Source organism: Salminus brasiliensis, chromosome 14, assembly GCF_030463535.1.
Source record: "Salminus brasiliensis chromosome 14, fSalBra1.hap2, whole genome shotgun sequence".
NCBI lineage: Eukaryota > Metazoa > Chordata > Actinopteri > Characiformes > Bryconidae > Salminus > Salminus brasiliensis.
Window position 1 is genome coordinate 10,531,689 of NC_132891.1, and position 23,802 is coordinate 10,555,490.

At 43.7% G+C, this 23,802-nt stretch overlaps 1 protein-coding gene across 7 annotated transcripts in view; it reads right to left on the reverse strand.

Moving 5' to 3' along the window:
• Positions 1 to 23,802, reverse strand: part of agrn (agrin) — a 292,247-nt gene that overhangs the window by 11,592 nt on the left and 256,853 nt on the right. For 4 of the 7 annotated variants that reach the window (XM_072656450.1, XM_072656449.1, XM_072656447.1 and 1 more), the window contains 13 exons: positions 21,602 to 21,721; positions 20,711 to 21,082; positions 18,575 to 18,767; positions 17,744 to 17,959; positions 15,896 to 16,125; positions 11,799 to 11,933; positions 8,675 to 8,765; positions 8,362 to 8,526; positions 7,650 to 7,761; positions 5,815 to 5,826; positions 3,946 to 4,062; positions 3,582 to 3,765; positions 2,751 to 2,838 (listed from right to left, as the gene is read on the reverse strand). In XM_072656450.1, coding sequence (XP_072512551.1) covers positions 2,751 to 2,838; positions 3,582 to 3,765; positions 3,946 to 4,062; positions 5,815 to 5,826; positions 7,650 to 7,761; positions 8,362 to 8,526; positions 8,675 to 8,765; positions 11,799 to 11,933; positions 15,896 to 16,125; positions 17,744 to 17,959; positions 18,575 to 18,767; positions 20,711 to 21,082; positions 21,602 to 21,721 — 2,035 coding nt within the window. The remainder of the gene's footprint in view (positions 1 to 2,750; positions 2,839 to 3,581; positions 3,766 to 3,945; positions 4,063 to 5,814; positions 5,827 to 7,649; positions 7,762 to 8,361; positions 8,527 to 8,674; positions 8,766 to 11,798; positions 11,934 to 15,895; positions 16,126 to 17,743; positions 17,960 to 18,574; positions 18,768 to 20,710; positions 21,083 to 21,601; positions 21,722 to 23,802) is intronic. The other 3 variants (XM_072656453.1, XM_072656448.1, XM_072656454.1) reach the window with 1 other exon arrangement.

Consider the following 23,802-nt stretch of genomic DNA (forward strand, 5'->3'; position numbering starts at 1 on the left):
ATGAACTGGAACTCCAAATTGGCACCAAATTGCAGGACATTTGCACAATGCACAGCAATTTCTCCAAGTCAGCCAGTTAAGTGAGTGAGCGAGCGAGCGAAGTGACTGAACGATTCCTATAATCCAATACTGAGCCTCCTCAAGCAAAGCCAATCAAAAACAAGGCACTCCATCATGAAGGAAATGGGGTCAAACAACCAATTATGAAAAGGCAGTGGTAGGGAATTGGTCACTGAAGGCATGGGGCATGGAGAAATTGATCCAAGGTTGCAGAGCAGAGGAGAGAGAATGAAGACAGATGACCAGTCCAGTAAACAGTAACAGTTAATATTACTATATTCCAGCCAGCTACAGGCCCAGTCAGTTGATGTCTTCTGAGGAATTCATTAACTTGAGTGACTCTACAAAACCAAATCATGTTGAATTGATGACACTCGTTCGAAGGGGCTGGTCAGTGTTCTTGGCTGAGATTAATTCTAATCTGGCTCTTCATTTAAACAGGAAGTGACATGAATTAAACCCTAGGCCATTGCAAGAGCCACTGAAGAGGGCCTTGCGCTTAACTAGTATTGATGCCTGAGCCGGCCCACTTACACTATTGGTCTTTCATTACGTCTCTATTGAAGGCCGGTGAAGGTCTTTTCTTCTTGAAAGACAAATCCTTGATTAATATGTCACTTCCCTTCTCAGCCTCGGATGCAATTATCAGAAATCGCGGCTAATGATTTGACTAACAAACTGACATGGCTAAAATGTGGAAGGGGAATTTTCCACGGCAGCTACTTAGCATAATTCAAAATAAATCAAGCTGCCAACCGGGGCTCAGTGCAGCCACTTAGCCAGTTAATTACATTCAGAAGGAAACAATAATGTAAAATAAGTGCTTCTAAAAGGGAAACTATTACAGATTGAACAGTTCTCTAATGGGGCAGTCAAAGGCAGCTCTAAAACCAGCTTAAAAGTGGCAGTTTAAAACCGATATCAACTACTTTGAAGGGTTCGGAGAGGGTGAAACCACAAAGTACACATCAAAAGTTGCAGTTAAATGGGGCCTCATTCAAATTCACACAACAGTTAATCACAGGCACTGCAGGTATGCGGATATACTTGTGCTAATCCAGTTCTGCATGCTTTCTGCTGAGATACACTGCAGTGTTTCTGCTGAACACAATGCTCATCATGCATGCCGAGCATGCATTCCCATAACTAGTTTGTAATGCACCTGATGAGAAAGTAAACACCCAATTAAAAAGGTTTTCCAGGAAAAAAAAAAATGAATACAAAGTAGGAATAGCAAACAGATGATGCCTGACTTTTTAATGAATATTCATTTACATGATGCTGAAATTAAACGTTTTGGTTTATGTTGGGCAATAATATGGCAGGTTAAATATTAAAGATGGATTTCCTACAGCGTTAGTTTGGCTTGGATTAAATCTATCCCAGGAGACACCTGGGTTACTTACTCAGGGATCTCATTGGTCAGTTGGCTTGGGGTGCAGGGAGAAGATCATAAGGAACACTCATATGAGACAGACAGGACACAGACAAGAGGCAGACAGATAGACAAACGGACAGACAGAAGACGTATAGCGCCCAAACAGACTGACAAAGCTCACATATGCTCTCCAGACACAAAATTAGGATTAGACATCATTGTTTTCCTAATACCTGGAAATTCATCACCATGCCACGGTCCTGTCTAGTATGAATTGCATGTCCAGGCCAAACTCAGCACTGACACGCCCACATTCCAGGATGGCAACTGTAGATGTTGTGTCCAAATCCAAAGTGCCACCAAAATGGTACATCAAGAGTACCTGAACACTTTGACTGGCCTGCAAAATCACCAGACCTCAATCCCCATTCTCAATCTGGAACAGTGGGAGTTCAGGTGCGTCGGCGGATTCCATCATGGGGCACTTCAGATTTGTACCTGTGCACCCTACGGTAGTCATCCTGGAATGTGGTAGTGTCAGTGCTGTGTTTGGTTTGGACTTCACAAACAGAATTCCTGTAATCCGAAACCTGACAGGACCGATGCTCCTATTAAGACAAGGGGACACGACTAATGTACTACAATGCAGTCAATCTGTATGTAGCTAATGGTTTCCAACAGTAAATCCCTATAACCATTAGCATTTCCTTCTTGAATTAAGAAAAGAGGCAGATAATAAGAAACATTGCAATGCACTTCTGAAGAGCCATCCAGCTCCATCCATTCCACTTATGACAAACAGATAATTGAAATTTTGACGTATATGTGACCCCACTGCTGCTGGAAGGCCACGGGCAAACGAGACCAATTCGAGGCCAATGAATTAGCTCAAGACTGAAGAAGAAAACAATTAAAGAGAGAGCCCTCCAAATGTGCTTTTCGATACATGCTCTAATGGAGATGTGGTGCTTTGAGCTTCTGATAATGGAAGACGGGTGGGTGGGTTCGGACAATATATCAGCTCAGAGCTCTGCAGGACAGTACAGAAAGAAGGTCGCTCCAGGCAGCACTGTAATTGGAGCCGGGCAGCTAATTAGCAAGACTTGCTGAAGACTGAAGAGACAGAGGCGGTGGAAACGGTGAGGGATGAGAGCGAGCCATTAGGCGAAACGAAGAGGCACACAGGGCCAAAACGGGGCCAGTAATTTAACTTGTCGTCACTGGTGCTCACTGAGTGGTAATACAGCTAGAGGGCACGAGGACTTATTCGGAGTGCGTGGGGCAAGGCAGAGAATTGGCCGAGATCTCTTACCTCTTGGTGACGCCGTTGTGATACTCAATGAACGTCCGTCCGTCAAAAGCTATGGCCTCGGAGTCTCCGGCGGCCTTTTCGTATGTGGCTGGGAAAGAGGAGAGGATGGGGAGTCACATTACATCAATCGATAAGCAACACAGCACTCCTTAATTACAAGAGAGGAGGTGTGATGTATTGTAATTTTCATGCTTGTGTGGTTTAATTAAGGTTAAAGAAACAGGAAGGAGGCACAGCAAGGTTAATGAGGTTAGTCTAGAAAAGTTCTTAGGCTGTAGTTCGTGCACTTGTGCTGAGAATATCAATCGAAGAGCAATGAAATGTGCTGAAAGTTGGAGCTGCTGGGGTTTCTGTTTATTCCCATCTGTTCCAACAGTTCGAACTGTTCCAACTATCACATGACGTCCCCAGACTGTATGTTTTTTTTTTTTTTACGTTTCTACCAATATGGTTCTGCCAACTAACCCACGTTTGTAGCTCCCCCTAGCACTAGCAATGCTCCCGACACTAGGAGGGTAAGGACGTAACACACGTCTCCTCCGATACATGCAAAACCAGTCACCGCCTCTTTTCCAACTGCCGCCAATGTGGCATCACGGGGCAGCCGGCACACTCGGAGGAAAGTGCCGGTTGAGGAGGGGTGATAGATAGCGCCATCCAGACAAAGCATGCCTAATTGTGCTCTCCAGGACTCTGGCCAATGATGGCAAAGCGGCATGGCTCACAATTCAAACTTGCGACCCCTGGGCTGTAATGAGCCTAAGAGGCTTCTGACAAGATCTGATCTAGATTGAGGGGATCACTGGAAAAGGAATAGAGAGGAGCCCTCACCATGTTGGCACTGTGTCCCAGTGAAACCGTACGGGCACACACACTCGTAGCTTTCGAGAATTGGGATGCATTCTCCACCATTCTGACACAGGTCACGGAGGCAGGGGTGGTGGGAGTAAATGGATACGTCGCTGGAGTGAAGCGCGTTCTCAGGCTTCAGGATTTGTGTGCCCATCACAGTGATCTGTGGAAAAAGCAGAGGCGATCAATAAACCACTGAACCAGCGAATCAGTGCCCGCTCCTAATGAATTTACGGAGTGGTTTTACAGTAACAATGCACTCACTCACTGTGTGCCTTAATGCACCACGTGTCTCACATAAGCAACGAGTGAGATTACAGCTCACGTAAAAAAAAACTCTTACCTTCTGGATTGCCCCTTTAAAGCCGGCTTTTAGAGACGCGGCTCTTGCCACCTTCGAGAAATCTGGAGCACCGCCCACGTACAGGGACTCCTTCAGGTTTAGATCATTGTGCTGGTTCTGCAGGAGGTCGAAATGCATGATAAGAATCTACAGCCCTGACACAGTATTATAACAGCAATTAACCCTCCTTTACGCCACAGCATATAAGAATTCTAACACACGCTCTCACGCGTCTCACATATGAGAAATACTACTAGCAAAGTATAGCAATCGATGTATAAAAAAAAAGGTTAGCGTGAGCCAACGTATTGATTTGGCTCTCATATTTTTTTAGTCCTTAGCCACATCGATGCACCTCTTGTATTACAAAACATAATTGATTCCGGGTGCAGCTCGGTGAAAAGCAAATTATTCATAACTCATAGTCTACACATAACACAGTAGAGGGGAGAGAAAAAAGAGAGTGGTTGTGGGGGAGGGGAGGGGCGGGTGTTGGTGGTGTGTGGGGGGGGAGGAGGTCTCAAAGAGAATTGGAGCGATTGAAATGAGAACGACTGATATGGATGGCTTTTTAATGAAAGAGTATAATGAATGTGTGATTATTCCTCGGACCTTTTAAATTCCGAGTGGTAAACCCTAATTGGGGGATCGTTTGCACTGCAGATGACCATGAAATCAGTGTTCTCCAACCTGCATAAGAATGGCATCAATTACAGCAGGACCTTTTCTATTTTACTTTTTGTGTGTGTGTGTGTGTAGTGGGCTACACGTATGCCCGATTTAAAGGATCTTTATTTTATGTAGGGCAATAATTGCCTCAGGGGGGGAAAAGCGAGTTAATTGCTGGAAAACAAGATGAAATGTTCAAATGGGTTGCCAGTTTCTGGCACAGAGTCCAGCTCTTATCCCAGATTTGAAAAAAGGGAAAAAAAGAGAGAAAAAAAAATACACAACAGAGACAGACAGAGGCTTAAAAATAAAGCCTGGCTATGAACCCGAGGGCCTGTCCAAGCTAGTGGCCTGGGCCAAGCCAGCATAGCCAGCATAGCCAGCATAGCCAGCGTAGCCAGTGTAGCCAGCATAGCCAGCGCCGTTTCAGCCCAGCTCCTGTGTGATGTGGGCAGAGCGGGGTGCTGTGAAGGACCCTGGCACAAAGCTGCCATGCACGGGCAGCCACAGGCTCTCTTTCTTTCTCTCTCTCTCTTTCTTTCTCTCTCTTGCCTCACTCTTCCTCTCGCGCTCTGCCGGAATGCACTAAGCGACTGACTGAGGGCGTTACAGTGAAGTTTCTCGTAGAGCGAAAAACAAACAGCAGAAAAGAACAAAGTTTGGCTTTCAACTGCACATTCCCTCTCTCGCTCGCTCGCCTGCTCCCTCCTGCCCTCCCTCCCTCCTTCCCTCCCTTCCTTCACTCCCTCCGCTATTTAACTGTCTCCATCCACTGTGAGGCTGTTTAATGGCCCTCCCACGCGAAACTAATGAAGACGTTTCATTGTTGTAGGAAGGCTGCTGAAATAATGGTGGTCAAATGACAACTCTCTCTCTCTCTCTCTTTCTCTCTCTCTCTCATGCCCAGTCTCTCTCGCTCTCTCCCTCTATCCGTTGCCGCCCCCATACCAGCTGGCCCGAGGTAAAAGCCAAACCGAGTTCTTCAACTGTCCTCTCTCGCTCTCTTTCTCTCTCCCTCTCTCGCCCTAGCATATGGAATGGTGTGAAAACACAGCTCTCGCATCTCTCCCTTCCTTCTGCCTGCTCTGGTTGGATGGAGAATGGAGCGGAGATGAGCGGCGGGGCGACTCGATGGTGCTGTCATAGGGAATGGACAAGGAGGATGTTCAGACTTCGGATAATCAGACTTCAGTTCATTACCTTGCGCGATTTCTTACATCCAGACAGCGCACGAAAAAAAGAGCACGGGACAGGTGGGCGGGGGAGAAAAAGGTGGGAGGAAGAAACAAATGTTACCAGAGAAGAAAAAACAGAATGTCAGTACAAATAGAAATAAACCGTGCTGCAAAGAACAAACATAAGCCATAGGAGCCAGAATAGCCGCCCATAACAACAGAGACAGATCATGCAGGGCACATCTAAACAAACTGCATCAAAAGGAACCAGGCGAGCTTCAAAAACCAACGTTCAGAAAGGAGATCAGACAAGAATACAGAGGTCTTCGGCCACTTTTTACTGTAGTGCACCCACGCACTGTTTTTGTACACCGTATGGACAAATGTGTGTGGACACCCCATTCTAATGAATGCATTTAGCTTCTTAAGCTGCCCCTATTGCTGACACAGACAGCCTGTCTGCCAGTAGAATAAGACTGGAGACAAACCTCTAGGCACCATGCCTAATGCCAGGCGTGGTCTAGAGGAGTATAAAGTCCCCCAACATTTCCCCCAGTGTTCCCTGGAATGATGGATGGTGGTGCTCCATCCAATACTTCCGGGATGAGTTGTGGAGCTGGGGGATGAGCTGGGGTGGTGATCATCCAACATCCTGACCTCACTAACCCTTTTGTCACTGAATACACTGAAGGCTCTTGTCGCTGAATGCAATCAAATCAATCCTCATAGCAATGGCTCCACAATCTAGTAGAAAGCCTACTGGACAGCAGAGACCATCAATCCTACAAAAGCAGGACAAACACCTTTTTTAATGCCCATGTTTTCAGAAGAAGCAATGAATTAATGAGCAGGTGTCCCAATACTTTTGTCCATATAGTGTATTTCGCTTCATGACATGCAAGTGTAGCTACTGCTTGTTTCGGTGCAGCTTGGCTAGGCTTTGAAGGGTTCTGGGGGGGTGTGAACAGTATTTCTCCAGGGGTGTGCTCTGTAGGCTGCGAGACAGGTCTTTCACAACAGGACCCTTCTGCTCTCTTCGCCCCATTTTTTCCCCTCCATCATCCTCTCCCTTTAATAAGATTTTCTGCCTCTGTGGCTGGAACCAAACACAATTACCATATGTAGGATGGCTTGATAAAAACGGGAGTCATGCCGCCTTTTTTTTTCTTTTTTTTTCTTCAGAAATGCCTACGCACCAAATATATGGGCCTAATCACAAATTACGCTGTTTAGCGTAATTGGGGGATGTGCAAACGCTCAAACTATTACACAGCCTTTTCGTTTACTTGAATGCGGCTCTATGCCGTACAATTTCCAGGGCCCCTTTCTGAGCGCGTCTACACACACGGGAAGCGGTTTGTGTGGGTTTATGTGAGTGGGTGCACGACTGCGCATCGGATGTGCAGCACAACAGACGCAAAGATTCAAGCCATTTGCACAGAAAAGCGGGAAGACGTGTACAGAAGAAACACACACACACACCCGAGGGGCCTTGCAAGGAACACTTCCAAAGCTTCTCACACACACACACACATGCGCCACATACCCTGCTGCATTACATACACACACTCCAAACCCCACTCCAGACTCCACAAGATGCACCCGGCACATCATGAATTTCTCATTAGCACTGCTAGCCAGAGAACAAAGTTGGCTCCACATTAGCCGGCTCGTTAAGTGCCGCGAGGACGTTTGAAGTGAGGAAATATTACTGCATATTGCTGCGTGAGCAATGCTGCGAGTCCAGCGCCCGGCTCTTTCACCTAATATGGAGCCAAGGCCGCCCTCGCTCCATTCAGGCACAGCGACACAGGTACAAGCTAGAGGCCAGAGCACCAAAACAGCTCCAAGCCCTCTTACCGGAGACTCTCCTCTGACCGGGTCTCTGCCATTAACGCTGATTTCTCCCTTGCGCTGGGCCCGCTCCAGGTTCACCGTGTTCCACACGTTGAGCTTGATCTTCTCTTTGCTCCTGTTGCATCACAGCAAACGCACACACACAAACACATTGAGTTAACCTTTATTACTCAAAGGGAAAGTCCATTAACACAGCCAGCTTTTTGCTTCTTCCTAGGCATAGTATTTGCCTTCAGCACAGAGGCTGTTCAACCAGTGCAGCTCAACAGTGTCTCAGTGGTGAAAGAGCTTTTTTTCCGTTACTTGGGGCTGTTACCGTGGTAACACAGTCAACCACCATGGTGCATAGGGCTGGATTGAGATGTAATGACTTCTTCTGAGGTCTGACTACATCAGTATAACCGATGTGAGGTTTCGCCTTTTAATCCTACCACCATGTATTTAAGAAAAAACACCTAACTAGCTCAGAGACCCTCCCTCATACACTCCCACATATGTTGCACAGTACTTCTGGCTAAGACCACTTAGGTTGCTGGCTAACGAACGCACATGTATGAATAGATATGGAATAGTATGAATAGATACTGAGAGCCAACAGGTCATCCGCAGTCCTGTCCTCAGAGAAGTGAGAGGAGACATAACTGCTCACAACATACAGACAGCACATTAACACCAAGCTCTCGCAGAGCCCATAGCTAGAGCTGGCTCTGCCTACCTAATGACAGCTGGTCCCTTGCCCAGATCATATCTAAATTCCAGGATGCCGTCATTCAGCGCGAGTGAGATGAAATCTCCTTTCCCATCTGTCTTCTGCCCGTTGTAGAAGATCATGCCGTTTGAGTCAGTCGCCAGCAGTACCACAGTCATGCTGACCTTTTGCCTGCAGATAAATCATACAATCATCTCATTAGAGATTACATTAGGCTGATGCACATCATGACTAATCATATTACTAGGATTCTGGAGTGACAGATGGTTTACAAAGCAGGTGTAAAGTGCTGTGTGCAGTGACGGGTCTCAGTAATTACCTCAGATCATGGTTATATGAATGCAGGCCCTTTAACTCGAGGTAAGACTCTCCACCAAAGTAAGGAATGTAGGCCCCCTTCTTCTCCGATACTGAAGAAGGAAGGAGAAATTGTTGAAGTGTTTCAAGTGCAGATGTACATTAAGGTAAAGATGGCAAGGTAATGTTTCAGCTATTTGCATCCACCACACAATACGTGCACCTTTTACCTTTACCTTTACACACACACACACACACACACATACATACATACACACATATACATACATACACACACAAACCTGCATAAAACCTCATACCTTCTCTGAATTAGAACACACTTGCATTCAGCTCAGAAAAGCCTTTCACTGCTAATTACGTTGGATTAGAGCACGCAGGTTTTGGATGAGGATGGTACGCTGAGATTAAAAAGCTAATTAGCTAGCGCTTAAAACAGTTGCTGACTATTGTACACGGGAACACAAAAAACCTGCAGACACAACAAGGAAGTGTGCAGTCAAAGCCTATTTAGAAGAATCAACCGTGGGAGCCTTGCCAGTTCAATGGACTGGAAAGCTTTTGTGGGATTTTTTTTTTAGCTCTCCTGGGCAGGGCGCCCTCTGCTGGCCTGAGCTCCCTTAGTGCACTGATCCAGAATGCCTGGCTGTGCTTGATTGGGGTTGGGAGGGGCAACAAGGCGCAGCTGGACACTAGGGCTGGAATGGTTTAGAGTCTGAAAATAGATGGTGTATGGAAAGGCCTTTTTTTAATTAAACCAGAAACTAGGCTGCCAAATGTATTGGTTTTCTGACATCGTTGACGCATATTCACGTATTCAACCTACACTAATAAAACTATGGAGTCCTTGAAGTTGGAACTGTGGAGGAACCTCTTAAGGTACTTTGAGGAACCTTCAATTAACTTCAAAGCACCTTAAGCCGTTCCTCCAAAAGTTCCTCAAGGATCTTAGACTTTTACCAGTGTATGACAGGTTTAGCCTCCACCCTCTCACACTGTTATAAGGAGTGTTTGAGTCCAGACTGCTTTATAAAGAGTATATTAACCCTCAAAATCTGCTGGTATCCCTCCCTATTAGAAAAATGCATGTTTGTGAAAACTAGCATGTGGGGCGGGGCTTAGTGAGGAATTAGAATAGGAGAACAGAGCCAGTCCAAGGCTTTTCAGGTTTGTATGTTGCAGCGGAAACCAGTGGGAGTGTTGCCGCCCACCGCTATGTAATAGTGGGAAAAATCCCCACTATTTCATCATCAGTTGAGATGGAGTTACAGACACAGTGGAACTGACTTTTCACTGGCATCTTGGAGGCGCACTAGCCAGGTCTGGAACAACAAAAGTGTCCTTCATTAGCATAAAATGGCTTTTGTTGGAGAACAAAATGCTATAAGGAGGATGTCTGTGAAGATTTTCATAATAAAATAAATAATGAATGAATTATAAATACATATGAATTGTAAATGCTTTAAATGAAGCATGATACAGGGCACCCAATCAGAAGGGAGGCCTTAAATTTATGCATGTAAAATTGATTTTTGACCATACAATTGTAGGATATTGGTCCTCGATGTCTTTATCACGGCCCTCAGAGCATCATGAGGCAGCCTATCAGAGCAAAGAGGGCGGAGAAGCTAGGGGGGCTTATGCTATGCACGCATCCATGCTCGACTGAAGGACTTTTCTTCCTGAAGTTGCTTATAAATTCTAAGGATTGCAGCGTTTGTTGGCTTATTTCGTTGTCGACAACTGAAAGAAATCCTCAGAACTGAAAATTCTTCTGAATCTAAAACGTGTATTCGGCTGGAAGCCACCGCAGGCCACTGCTCTCGCAGCTAACAACCTCCAAAACACAGCCTGAGCTCTAATGACGGAGCCAGCTTGGTGTTAAAGGCATACCACTGCGCAAGCTAGTGCTCAGAACATTCAGATTTGATCAGAGCGGTGGACAACTATTGGCCGGGTTTGCATCACTACTCTACTCCATCATCTTCCTCGCCGTTCCTGCGGCATTTCACTTCACACAGGGGACGCTCGCTTATTATAACACTCGTTTCTGCCACGCACCAACCTCCCCCATCTCCACCACCACCCCCATCTCCCCACCCCATCTATCTCTCCCTCCCTCTATCCTTCTGACTCACTCACTCGCCCGCTCGCTCGCTCACTCACTCACTCACTCACTCCTCCACTTGATGATCCCTTATCTCACAGTTGCCTTTCTCCCCAGACACTTTGCCTGACTGAGTCCCCATTAATCACGATGTGCGGCTGACTGATACAATTACTCATCTCATTGATTTAAGCGATAAAAAAAGAAGGCACACTCTATGTGATGGGTGCGCTCAACTCATTGATTCTGGTTCACCTCAATTTATTTTAATCACTTGCTAATGGAGACTTGCTTGGTCAAAGGGCCTCTCGCAGGCCTGTTTCGGCAGGACTGTACGCGTGCTACTTGCATACGCTATGTTTGCGTCCTGCATCCGTACATCAAATTGCCTTGCAGAACTCAGCAGAGCAGCTTCAGAGAGGGTGAGGGCCAGCTTGGGAAGGAGATAAAGGAAGTGAGAGAGAAAACAAAAACAGTGAAGCGTGAAGAACTACTGAAAGCGGCGAGCAAAGCAGTTCCCTCGTCTCCTCCCTACAGTCGCTGAGCTCCAGCTCCCCGCGGAGACGCCACCACTGCCTCTCTGAAAGCGTCACCTGGGGGCGGCGAGCTGCAGCTAACCAGCTAACAACCACATCAGCAAAGCTACAAACAGGCCTGTCGCCCAATCCCCATGACTCAGCTCCAGCCACCCCCACCCTGCGGGCCTTCCGTCCGTTTGATCTGCCGCTTCGGGATGGAAACGTACTGTCACGATGCAAACGGAGCGCTGGAAAACAACACTGTGTTCTGCTGAATCCCCTACCCCACGCCACCGCCACAGCTGCATAAAGCCTTCCTTTCGCCCAGGCTCACCTTCTGAAAAGCTGAAAATCTCTACCTCCCATTTTTCACTCTCTTTTTCTATAATCATTTCTAAGCCAAACAAATGACGAAGCCAGCCTGAACTTTTACTTGATATAAAATCAATACCAAAATTTCTGCAGAGGAGTAACAGATTAGAGTCGATTCCGTGGCGCTGTACCTTTTCTGCAGTGCTTGCCCTCGCGGCCCATGGGACACTCGCATTTGTAGCCCCCCTCTGGAAGAACGTGGCACTGAGAGGAGGGGTGGCACAGGTTTGGCTCGCAGGGGTTGTGGGCGTCGGCGCAGGTGGGACCTGTGGAGGAAAATGGACAAAACAGTGATGATATTGCAACTGCCTTGCTACTGTTATTATTATTATCAATATTATTATTATTATTATTATTAATAATAATCCCACTTTAACTCAAGTGTCGGTAATAGCTGTGTAATTACACATTAACAACAAATGCAACAACCATGTAACTCTTGGAGATGCATCTACCCTTACAGTTATACAGCGTCTGTCATTTCACGTTTATAAACTTCAGTCTTCACTCGTGTAATTATACGAATGTAGCTCAGTAGTAAAGCATCACATTAGTAGTAGTTCATATATGTTATTGCCCTTATGTTATTACACATGTATAATCACATAAGAAGGAATATGATGTTACAACTATCAGGAAACACATGTGGGTTGAGTCAACACAAGTCACCAATACTGAAACAAATGTGTAAACTACATCACCCATAGTTACACTGTTATTGCATGTTAGTGTGTAATTACACAGTTAGTAATATTAAAGACACTTTATTTTGAAATTGGTATATGTATATATTTATCATCCTATTGACACTTTACAGAATATACTCTCTGTACTTTGTGCACCAATTCTCACTGTTATATTATTATAATATAAAATATAATAATAATAAATATTATTATATAATATATAAAATATATCAAATAAATAAGAAAACTGCAGAATGGAGTCTGAAATATGAAACTGTGTTTATGCATGTTATTATTTTATTGTTTATCAATTTTGTTTGCATTATATTTTTACAAAAAGAGGAAAGAGAAGGGGGTAGGGGATTGAAAAGGCCTCTGGCTCTCTATTTTTTTTTGTTATTACACCGCCCCCCTCGCACTCCTTATATAAAATAATACATGTGATAAACCCCTCGCCTCCCCCCTCTCTCCCAAAAGACTCAGTTACCTTCCCATCCAACCTTGTGCCACTAACAACACTGTAAAATCCTATTGCTGGCCGTTACCGAGGCGTCCCTTCATATGGAATGGGGTCGCGGATTTACACTGTAATGGAGGTCATTTTCTAATAGGATTTAGAATTATTACAACTCCCAGATTAAGCTCTGGAGCACCAAGACCCACTGGTGTGCTTTCCCGACTGGAGAAGCGAAAATTGCTCATGGGTGGTGGTTTTGGTGTGTTCTGAGGGACTCATCAGAACGGTCCCATCGTTGCGTAGAGCAGAGAGAAGAGCACGCCGTGGGAAGCCATGATGATGGAATGAGAACTCCTGCTGTTTTCCCAAAAGGCTTCCTCTACAGAGCTCTTTTATTTATTTTTATTTTTTTTACAACATAAGTCAGCAAGAAGCTCCACGATGAAGAAAAGTGTGCTTCATCTCACCTCACGCTCGTGCTCTTTAAACATTAAAGGTTAGCCCTCATATTTATCCCTCTGGCCAGCTCCTCTCTATACACCTTCACTTCAAAGGGATTCACTCTACACCCCAACCTTACCTTCTACAGTGCAGCACCGAAATCAAGTGTGTGATATTGAACTGTATTACTATGAGGGTCGTTCAATAAACGCCGGCGAGCAGAACAACAGAGCAATTTACTGCAGGCAATATGTCTCGAGATTTGAGTAGCTGTGAAGACGGGAAAAAAAAGCCCACACATCTCAGATGTGAACAAAGAGAATAATGCAGCTTGCTTTTGGTGGCTGGTTATCACAGTTCCAGCCTCTGCCTCATCTTTCTGGTAGTAGATCGCAAAGTGTTGCAGCTCAGCTGCAGTGTGTGAGGACTGGCATCAGCCGCGGTACCTGCTATTCTTCTCAGCCGCCTCTTATTCAAGGCCCTTATTAGCAGAGAACTGCTGGAGCATGACCGTTTGGAGAGGAGACTGGGCCAAAGGCCACAGACCAGCAGCTACAGCTCTATACGCCTTCAGACACCACAGAGTCGAGACTCAACTATCAGACCAATTACTCACTCCGCTTTCTATAGAGGGCGGCAAAGCGGCCCAAAAGTGCAACAAAAGCGCATTGATTAGTCGAATAATTACACAAGAAGTGGTTTGAGGGATCCAGCGTGAATGTTGATTCAGCTTAACCCTTAACCCTCAGTTCTAGAGTCTGAGTTTCAGTTCCTAGCCAAACAGTCTTTTACCCGCTTCTACTCACTTTACTTAACTCCTTAAACCCTGTACATAAGCCCATGTTTCAGTCCTTCCCCCTCCCCTAAAACTCACAGTGCTGTCATAACTAACTATAGTTTAATGGACCCTAAATTAGAACCCTGTGGGACGCCATAAGATATGCTAAAACCAAGGTAAGGAAATGATCAATAGTAGTTTCTGGATTATGATTAATAACAGAATTGCAAACCTGCGGTTCAAAAGGTTAAAGGGTTCACATGCTACACTAAAATAATTAAGGTTCTTTAAAGAGATCTTTCAAAGGGTTTCCACTTCTGAAACCACATTTGTAAGACGAGATAAAAGTGAGAGTGACAAACCTTTTAAAAGTTTTCTGAAAAGGTTACAGGGTCTTTACCAAATGAAGGATTCAATCTTAAAAACAATCTAAAAAAATATTTCAAACATGGTTCTTTAGGCACCACCTTTATTTTGATGAGTACAATTTTCTTTTGAGGGGTTGCACATATGACGTGTGGTTTTATGCATCCAGAAACAGCTGCAATTTGTTTTTGCATGACCATTTTCCATTTCCCAAACTTTCTTTATCCCTTAGAATCAAACAAGCTGTTTATGTCACAGTGCCTTTAAGACAGATAGAGAATAGAATGGAGGCTGAAATATGAATAACTAATTAATAAATACACTAACAAACAAACAAATGAATAAATAAAGGCTCATCAGTTAAGATGTAACTGCGTTTATGCATGTTATTATTTTATTGTTTATTAATTTTGTTTGCATTATATTTATAAAAAGAGGAAAGAGAAGGGGGTAGGAGATTGAAAGAGCCTCTGACTCTCTATTTTTTATTGTTATTACACCGACTCCCTCGCACTCCTTATATAAAATAATACATGTGATAAACTCCTCGCCTCCCCCCTCTCTCCCAAAAGTTACTCAGTTACCTTCTCATCCAACCTTGTGCCACTAACAACACTGTAAAATCCTATTGCTGGCCATGAAACAGCTGCAAATTGTTTTTGCATGACATTTTCCATTTTCCAAACATTCTTTATTCCTTAGAATTAAACAAATGGTTTATGTCACTGTGCCTTTAAGACAGATATATGTAAATTATCTCTTTTCTGATTGGCTAGCCTGATTTGGGCTACACTCAAAAAGCAATTTAGGCTGAAACACTACGTATAACTTTATAACTAAGCAGAACTGATATTACAAATGCAATTAATTGCAATTCTAAGCATGGAATGGGAAATGGGAGGTGAATGGAATGGTTTGAACACTTGTAACGTTTCCATACTACATTAAACTCTTTTATTAAAAAAGAAAGGTACATGCTATAAGCCCTTTAAATAAAATCCACTCCTAGCAATGAGCTACAAGCAAGAACCTTCTAAAGGGATTAATAGCACTGCCCTGCTAGCATTACTTCTCAAAGTAAAGTTGTGGGAAATAAACGATGTGAGTCCTCTCCTCTGCACTGCTCCAGTTGTCCACAGTGACCTGTCGGTTGCAGGTCAGACTGAGCCGTGTTGTCCTTATTTTCTCCCTGAGCATACTCTTCCCTACCCACTTCTCATCTGCCCTTTAAAGAGGGAGGTAAACACTCATCCATCTTACTGTAACCTCCGTGTAGCACTCTGATTACACATGCACTCTCTGTTCTGCCTCATCTTTCATCCACGGGGACCAGCTGCTGGACTCATGATCAAGATCCCTATCCAGATCTGATTGTGAATGGAGCCGAGCCTCTCGTCACACAGAGCTCATTCCAGAAGGAGGCTGAGTCACAGGCCTGTGCCGGCAGAAAGGGAGCAAAAGGAGGGAAAGACGGGGGAGAGGGCAAGAAGGTGAACTCACCAGAGAAACCGTTGACACACTTGCAGTGGAACATCTCGGCTCCTTTGACGTGGCAGGAGGCTTCGTTTTTGCAGGGATTCGGCAAACATGGGTTGTTGCCGCACTCGCCCACGGCCGTGCCGTACAGGACGTTGCCCCCATTCTCCTGCAGGTTATAGACCATGTTGTTGACGTCCAGTTGGCGGATACAGCCTACCAGACCAGTAGAGACCAAGGTCCTCTCCTTTACACTGAGAGAAAGCAGTTTATTAGGACATTAGATCTTTAATATGGGTAAGAGCATGTCAAACAGAGTCAGAAACCACATAACTCAAATTAAAATTACTCAAGAACTTGATGTGTTTTGATGTAAATATGTTGCTGCTGTCACACAACCTCTCACAAAACCTTGCATCTCCACTTTTGCCATTATCACTTTTTTCACAGAATGTGAATCGGGAAGCAGTTCTTTACATTGAGTCCAAATTTCATGATGAATGGAGCAACAGAAATGCTCCAAAATGACTTGGAATAAAACATTTTTACCTTGACGTCCATTAAAAGTGAAGAAGGTTTTTTCCTTCTCCTGCAAAATTGTAATTTGTCATTTTTGTTGTGATGATATGTAGCTTGCATAATTTGTGGGCTATAAGCTATAAGCTTCGATTAGCTAGTTAGATACACAAGTAAAAAAGCTAAAGAAGCAAACTTCAGACAGAAAATATGTCTTGGTGTATTTGAATGGACTGGATCTCTGATATTTTAAGCCCAATTCAATTCTTTGTTTTTACCACTCTTCCACTTTCTAAGAAGCTGAGGCAGTGGGGTGCATTTTGAGAATGCAGTGGAAAGTGAAACCTTGTAACTGCATTTGGGAAAGTCATCTTGCCTCCTGATCATTTTTGTCCATGTCACCAGTTCTGAATGTGGTATTTTACTTCAGTATTAATTGGCAAAGTATCCTGACTAGATTGCAGAGCAGAGCTATCTGTGAAAACATAAATATTGGACTGGACTGAATCAGACTGGTATCAGCTGGTAGTCTGCAATAAGGTACTCAGATTGAATCAAATTGCATCAGGGCAAAAAACTAAATAAAACACTGGCTTGTAAGATCGAAAAGGTGCGATAACTCTCTGCCAAACCAATATAATCTAAGTAAGGGATCAAGGTTCAGTCTGTAAGTAATTGGATTATGATTCCACAACCTGTGATTTTGGCTCCATACTCCAACACGCCGGATTTTAAACAAAACAATGAGTATGAGGTTAAAATGTGAAATTACTGCTTTAATTCAAGGGTACTTAAGTGAACCGTGTAGGAATTACATCCCTTTTTATAGCCTACACAGTCCCCCCATTTCAGAGTGCAATAAGTAATCGGACAAATTAACATAATCTTAAATACAACTGTGGCGTCATGTTTGGTATTTGGTTGCTAATCCTTTGCAATAGATGACTGCCTGAGTCTTTGACCCATAGACAACACCAGACGGCACGTATCTTTCTAGCTGATGCTCTGCCAGGTCTGTAATGCTGCCGTTTTCAGTATTTGCTTGTTTTTGGTGGCTTTTGGCCCTAACATACGGATTCCAAAGGGATATCAATGATATTTCTGCAACAGCCTGGAATGCTGCTAATACCTTTTAGCTATTTTTGCTCAGTCCCATTAAATCTTATTAGTGGAAATGTCTATCTGCCAGCTTTTAGCAAGCAGACTAATCAGAGAGCTTCAACCAGGCAACACATTCATTAATTCATTACTCTCCATTTTCCTTTTTGTCAGCTCTTTTAATTGAGAAGCTGATGTTGTCTGGCTGCAAGTCCTAGATTTGGTAACAGGACTGAAATGAAAAGAAACAATCCTTACTCCTGCACCATCTCTTCAGGAACGCCACCAATGTAGAGGTGTGTCTCCAGGTTGAGTCCGTCGGTGCCTGTCGGACTCTGGCCCTCCACGGGCGTTTCGTAGTCCACACTCAGCGCAGCATTACGTCTGTTGCGGTTCACCACTAAGTGATGCCACTGGCCGGGTTTAATCTGAACCTTGCTGACCACTGAGCATATGCCAGAACCTGTGTCAAACCTGAGACAGAGTGCATGGTGAGAAGACATGGGTTAACCAAAGCTTTTCACTTGACTAAATGGCAACATGTGTCCACCAAATTTAATGGTGATTCTTAACATTGAAATGATGGTTTCTAACCAATGAATAGTGATTTTTAACTTCTGAATAGTGATTCTCAACTTTTAAACATTGATTCGTAACTATTGAACAGTGATTCCTACCTTGAAATTTATTATTCCCTTATTTACTTATTTACTTAACTTCTGAATAGTGATTCGGAGGTGATTCCTAACTATTGAATAGTGATTCATAACCACTTAATAGTGATTCCAAAAGGTTGAATAGCAATTCAAATTTTTTAAATATAATTTTTCAAAGTTTTTAATCATTTTCATGTTTTTAATAATGATTCCTAACTACTGAATACTAACTCCAAACTTTTAATTAATGATTCCCAACTTCTGAATACTGATTTATGACTTAAGCATAAAAATCTATCTACTGAATAGTGATTCCAGACTTTTGAATTGACTCCAAACTTTTGAATAATTATGTCAAACTCTTAAACAGTGATGTACTGTGTTGTGTAAAAAGTTCTAGAAGCTGGTGATGAAAACACGATGAGTGATTTACCTGAGCTCCACCTTTCCTCCTACCAAAGCCAATGAGAGGAAGTCCTTCTTGCCGTTCTGGCTGTTGTAGAGAAGTATGCCTGACGTGTCCGAGGCCCTGAACTCCATGGCAATGCGGACGGTGTGGTAGGCTCTCATGGTTGGGAAGGCCAGGTAAGATTTGCCTCCAAAGGATGGGATGTAATACTTTATCACTGAGAAAAAGGAAAGGGAAGATAAAGGAGGTTATTGTAACGTCTCAAACCAGCCTCCAATCCTTCAACAGCCTGCTCTCCACTGATAAAGCAACAAAAAACATCCTGGGCAATGAGTCTCTCCAAGATAGCATACAAGGCCGTGCCTGTGCCTGTAAGGTAAGGCTGGAGTGCTGCTCGCCTCTGTATGGTTCGGTGTACTGAGCCACCAAGATAGAGACGCTGAGACAATGATAAGTTCATTGAGTAATTGCTGTCTAATCTCGCAGGACTGCTCCGAGTTTGCGGCGAACATTTCATACACAGATTCCCATTGCTTAGGCATTTATCATCAACACCTCTCTCTTGGGAAAATGGCTGGCTGATGAAGCCTTCTCTCTTCATCACTCTTTAATGGCCTGATTGATCAGAGGGAGGGATTGGTGCTGCATACAAGCCTTCAATTAGCCAGCTTTTTTTTTTCCTCAGCGCACAGCGTTTTATCACGAACTAGTGCTCATTAAAGCAATTAGTGTCAATTATAATCTGATGCAGCTGCGAGGGGTAGTTTCTTACCCAAAATCACTGAGAGAGAGAATGATGGCAGCTACAATTCCTAAAGCGACACAGCAGGACTGCAATTTGGAGCCATAATTGTGCTATTCTCTTCATGTGCAAGACTCTGTACGAAGTCTTTTGTGATGCTGTGGTGGAATTGCATATTGTGACTGAGATTTTTGGTACAGTTACATTGCAGCACAAGCATGGCAACCTCCTTCAATTCTGTTATTGTCCATTTCTGGACTCTAACAGGACCCATACTGATTACAGAGCATCTGAGTTTGAGTTAACTCAACTTAGATTAGTTGAAGGTTCTACAAACGTACATCTGCATCTCAGTTTGGTAAGCAATACATATTGAGCTGAGCCTCAAAAATGTTATTAAACAAGCTTAAATTGTTTAAATGTAGTGTATGACGTTTAGTCTGTAGCTTCTCCCTCTCAGTTTGTTTACTGTTTATTCCCATCTGTAGGTTAGAACATCCCATATCACACAGTTAGACCGTAGGGCCACTCGAGCTGTAAAATTATAATCTTCTTATCCTTAATTAGCAGGCAGTTAGACTGTAGGGCCACTCTAGAGCTGTGAAACCATGTGCAATTCTGTGTCCAAGAAAGAATGTAAAGGTAAATATTAAATATATGCAGACATGTGTTTTGTATAGTGTAACTTCATAGCTCTTGAGTGGTCCTACGGGCTAACTGCCTGCTTATTAAGTATGAGGAGATCATAAGTTCAAATGCCAGCAAAATCTCAGCACTCCATTAATCAAAGCCTCCCAGTCTGGGGACGATGGTAGGATGTCAGCTAGGATAATTTGTTGGCTAGACTGACTGTTTCAGTTAACTCAAGAAATGCTCAGTTATCAGTTACTTTATCACTTTAGACAAAGCAACACTCCAATTAAGGCCCTTAGGGAAGCGTACTGTTGGGCAAAGCCAATCCAGCTGTAGCAGCCACACTTGAGATTTGTCCTGGCATTTGAACTCTGGGCCACATGTGGCCCGCATGCAACCTGTCATGTCAAACATTCATACAGCATTTTGGCTCAAAACTGGCCCTACTGTAGCCAGCTGTGGCTGTGTTCCAGCACCCAGACTTAGACACTGCCATCAAGTCATTGCCATCATTCCACAGAAATATGCAGGCCGGGTGAATGTAGTAAGACTGGGCCAGAAGTGGGCCGTGACTTGCTTGCTAACTGGGCAGTAATTTAGGCAAATCCCACAGTTAGTATCAAGGAAGATAAATATGCCTTTGAGGAACTTGATGAAATTGCTGCAAAGTACATTAAAGAACGTTAATTCCTTTCTGTGTTGACAAATACACACTTCACTTAATCATTCTTTCTTAATTGTTTTTAAAGGCAAAGTGATCCCAAACATATATCCAATAGGCTCACTTTTTTCGCACACAGCTCCGCCCCTCCCAGCAGGGCAGGTGCAGGTGAAGTCGTCGCCACTCTCCTCGCAGGTGCCTCCATGGCCGCAGGGCTGAGAATCACATGGGCCTGTAGGCTTGATGTGCTGGGGCACAGGCCTGGTCCGTAAAGGCGTGGTGGCGATGGCGGCGGCGGTGGTGGTGGGAGGCTGGTTAGGAGTGCTGGTGACCGGAGCGACTGTTGTGGTCCTGCGGGTGGTGAAGGGCCGTCTGGTGGTGGCTGGCCGGTGTGTAGTGATGGGTGCGGCCGTGGGGGGCATGGTGGCAGCCGTGGTGGGGGTGGTGACGGTGGCCACTGTGGTGGCAGTTGTGGTGAAGGATGGAATAGAGAGACCTGAGACAGGCAAAGAGAGAGAGAGAGAGAGTTATGCTCGGTGTGTATTGTTAGTCCTACTGTACATCAGCACCTACAGTACATCCAAAAAAGACATAGTTTGTAGAGAAATAGCTTTAGCTTTTAGCATTTATAGAACTACAGACGCAGGTAAACAAGCCTTTTTACAACCCTGTTATTTTGCTTGTTGTAGCTCTGTTTAGCTTAGCCTTAGCTGGTCACCCTAGCGTAAGCTTTTAGCCTTTCGAGCCTTGTTTCCATGATCTCCTTAGGTAGCCGTTGCGCTTAGCCTCGAAAGGCTTTCACAAGTGGTTTGCTGTGCTCATGTAAATTTTGTGGGCTTAAATTAAGTGAGCTAGGACTGTTCCTTAACAGTTTTGGGTTTTTGGAATGGACTCGTTTTATAGCTCTGTTTTTGGTTTTGCTGGAAATGTCGATATATCAGTTCCACGCACCGAACTATTACTCATACTCTTCGTCTTCGAGTTAAAACAACTCGTACATCCAAGAGACCCTTACCGTATTTGGTGAAGCTGACAAACTCCTCCTCAGGCTGCTTCACCACGATGCCCGTCCCTTTAGCCGTCTTCAGTTGTTTCAGCAATGATGCTTCAATGTCCTCCACTGTAAACCTGGTGTCTGCAGCCCGAAGCCACGGTACATCGGAAGGACAAAATAGAGGCAGAATGAGAGAGTGAGCATGCAGAAGAGAGCAGAGACAAAACCACCTATCCTAAACCTCCCCCCCCCCCCCCCCCCCAGCAGACATTACACATAGCAATAAATACAGGGGGCAAGGCTCGCATGTAATGGGCCCGTGGGAGTGGACGTCCTCCAAGAACTGTACGATTCAGGGACGGTAGAATGAAGGGCTGTCATAACACTTCCACAGATGGCCCTGTTACTGGCCACTGCAGACTGCCTTTATGACAGGCTCTTGTGCCGGAATAAAAGACGCTGAATGGGACCAATAAAAGGCGGACGCGAGAGGAGTTTTTTTTTTTTCCTGTAACGTCCATTGGTGAGAGAGACGCTCACAAGAGCTTAATGACACACAGAGGACCGAGACTGAATTGAGGCAGATCTACAAGAGACCCTGTGTTGTTGATTTTTTTTTTTTCAAATCACCAAGCAGAGAGCACTCCGCCTGGCCACTCCTGCTGTAAACAGCCCCGACAAGACCAAAGCACATAGCCGGATTCTTTTATACAAGTTAAACACCTCATTTCGCTCTATTGAATTATATCTCCTCTAACAAAAAAGCCGGTTTTTATGTGCTCTTTATTTCTCGCCAAAGGCGGCCTCCTAAAGGAGCACCGACTCGGGGAATTTTGATGTGCTTAGAGTATAAGAAGTGCTTACAAAGCTTAGGGTGGTAAGAGGCACTTCACAAATAACACAGAACTAGCTCTGCAAAAAAAAAAAAAAAGCTATGGGAGAAGGAAAGAAGATGAGTCACTATAGAAACAGATGGAATAATTGAGACCACAGAGTGCACACTGGATAAACAATTTGTAGCTGCTTCATGCAGGCCTCTTCATAGCACAGACGTGTGCGCCCCCAGTCGGCTCAAGCCGCACATTATCGCAGCGGAAAAAGCCATTGTGTCATCAGAAGTTGAATGCCAATGTTCCTTCTGCTAAGCTTGGTTCTGTATGCCGCTGATTTTTCTAGTGCTGTTTAAAATAAAGACGATAATTCATGGTTGGATGTGGTTCACGTCACCTCATGAATAGGTGCACATCTATGGGTAATAATACTGTACCACAAATGTCCAGAACACACAATGTCACAAACCAGAGCCCACTGGAGATCGACCCTGGTTGAGTAATCCACGCTCTGCCCACACACCCAACTGCTGTGAGGTTGAAGAGAACACTAGTAAAAATCTCTTTCAGTCTGAGAAAAGGCTGCTAGCAATTTTACATTTACGTCACTATCGTTCAACCCAACTGTTTGCAAAATCGAGTTCATCGATATCCTGCAAAAACTTTGTATGTTCATTTTTGCTGTTTTTCCCTTTTCAATATAATGAGAATCTGTTGTTTTTTTATATTGTGTCCAAATTCCATGATGAATGGACCAATAGAAATGATCCAAAATGGCTTAAAATAAAATCTGTTTACACTGACCTGAAGGTTTTAGAACATTAGAAATTAATAGATAAATAAACAAAAAAATTCCAAAATATATTTTAATAATAACTAATCAATAAAAAATACATTTTAGACCCAACATGAACTTTAGAATTTTATGTTAGAAGTGATGAATGGAGTCATAGGAAAAAATAAACATCAAGCATTATTTAAGATAATATCATAAGGCAGATAACATAATAATAATAATAAATATTATTATTATTCCTATCTATTATTTATCATTGATCTTTTTTTGTATTATAATGTGTGTTTTACAGGGACAGTTCTAGTTTTATGTCAAATGTTTAATAAAACCTTTTAGTGAATATTTTGCAATAATTATATTCATATTATTTAGGATATTATTGTACAAAAAAACAATATTTATATACCAAAAAATATGATTTCAAATGTTGTGTAAATTTGGGTTTTTGAAATTTAGGATAGGTGGCTGAATAGGCGTCGTTTTTTAAATCCTTTTTTTAAACCAGTTCTGAATACTGAGTCAACTGAATCCGTTAAATGAACAGAGACGCTAATTAGCACATTTTTCTCTTTAATGATAGAGGTCACATGACAAAT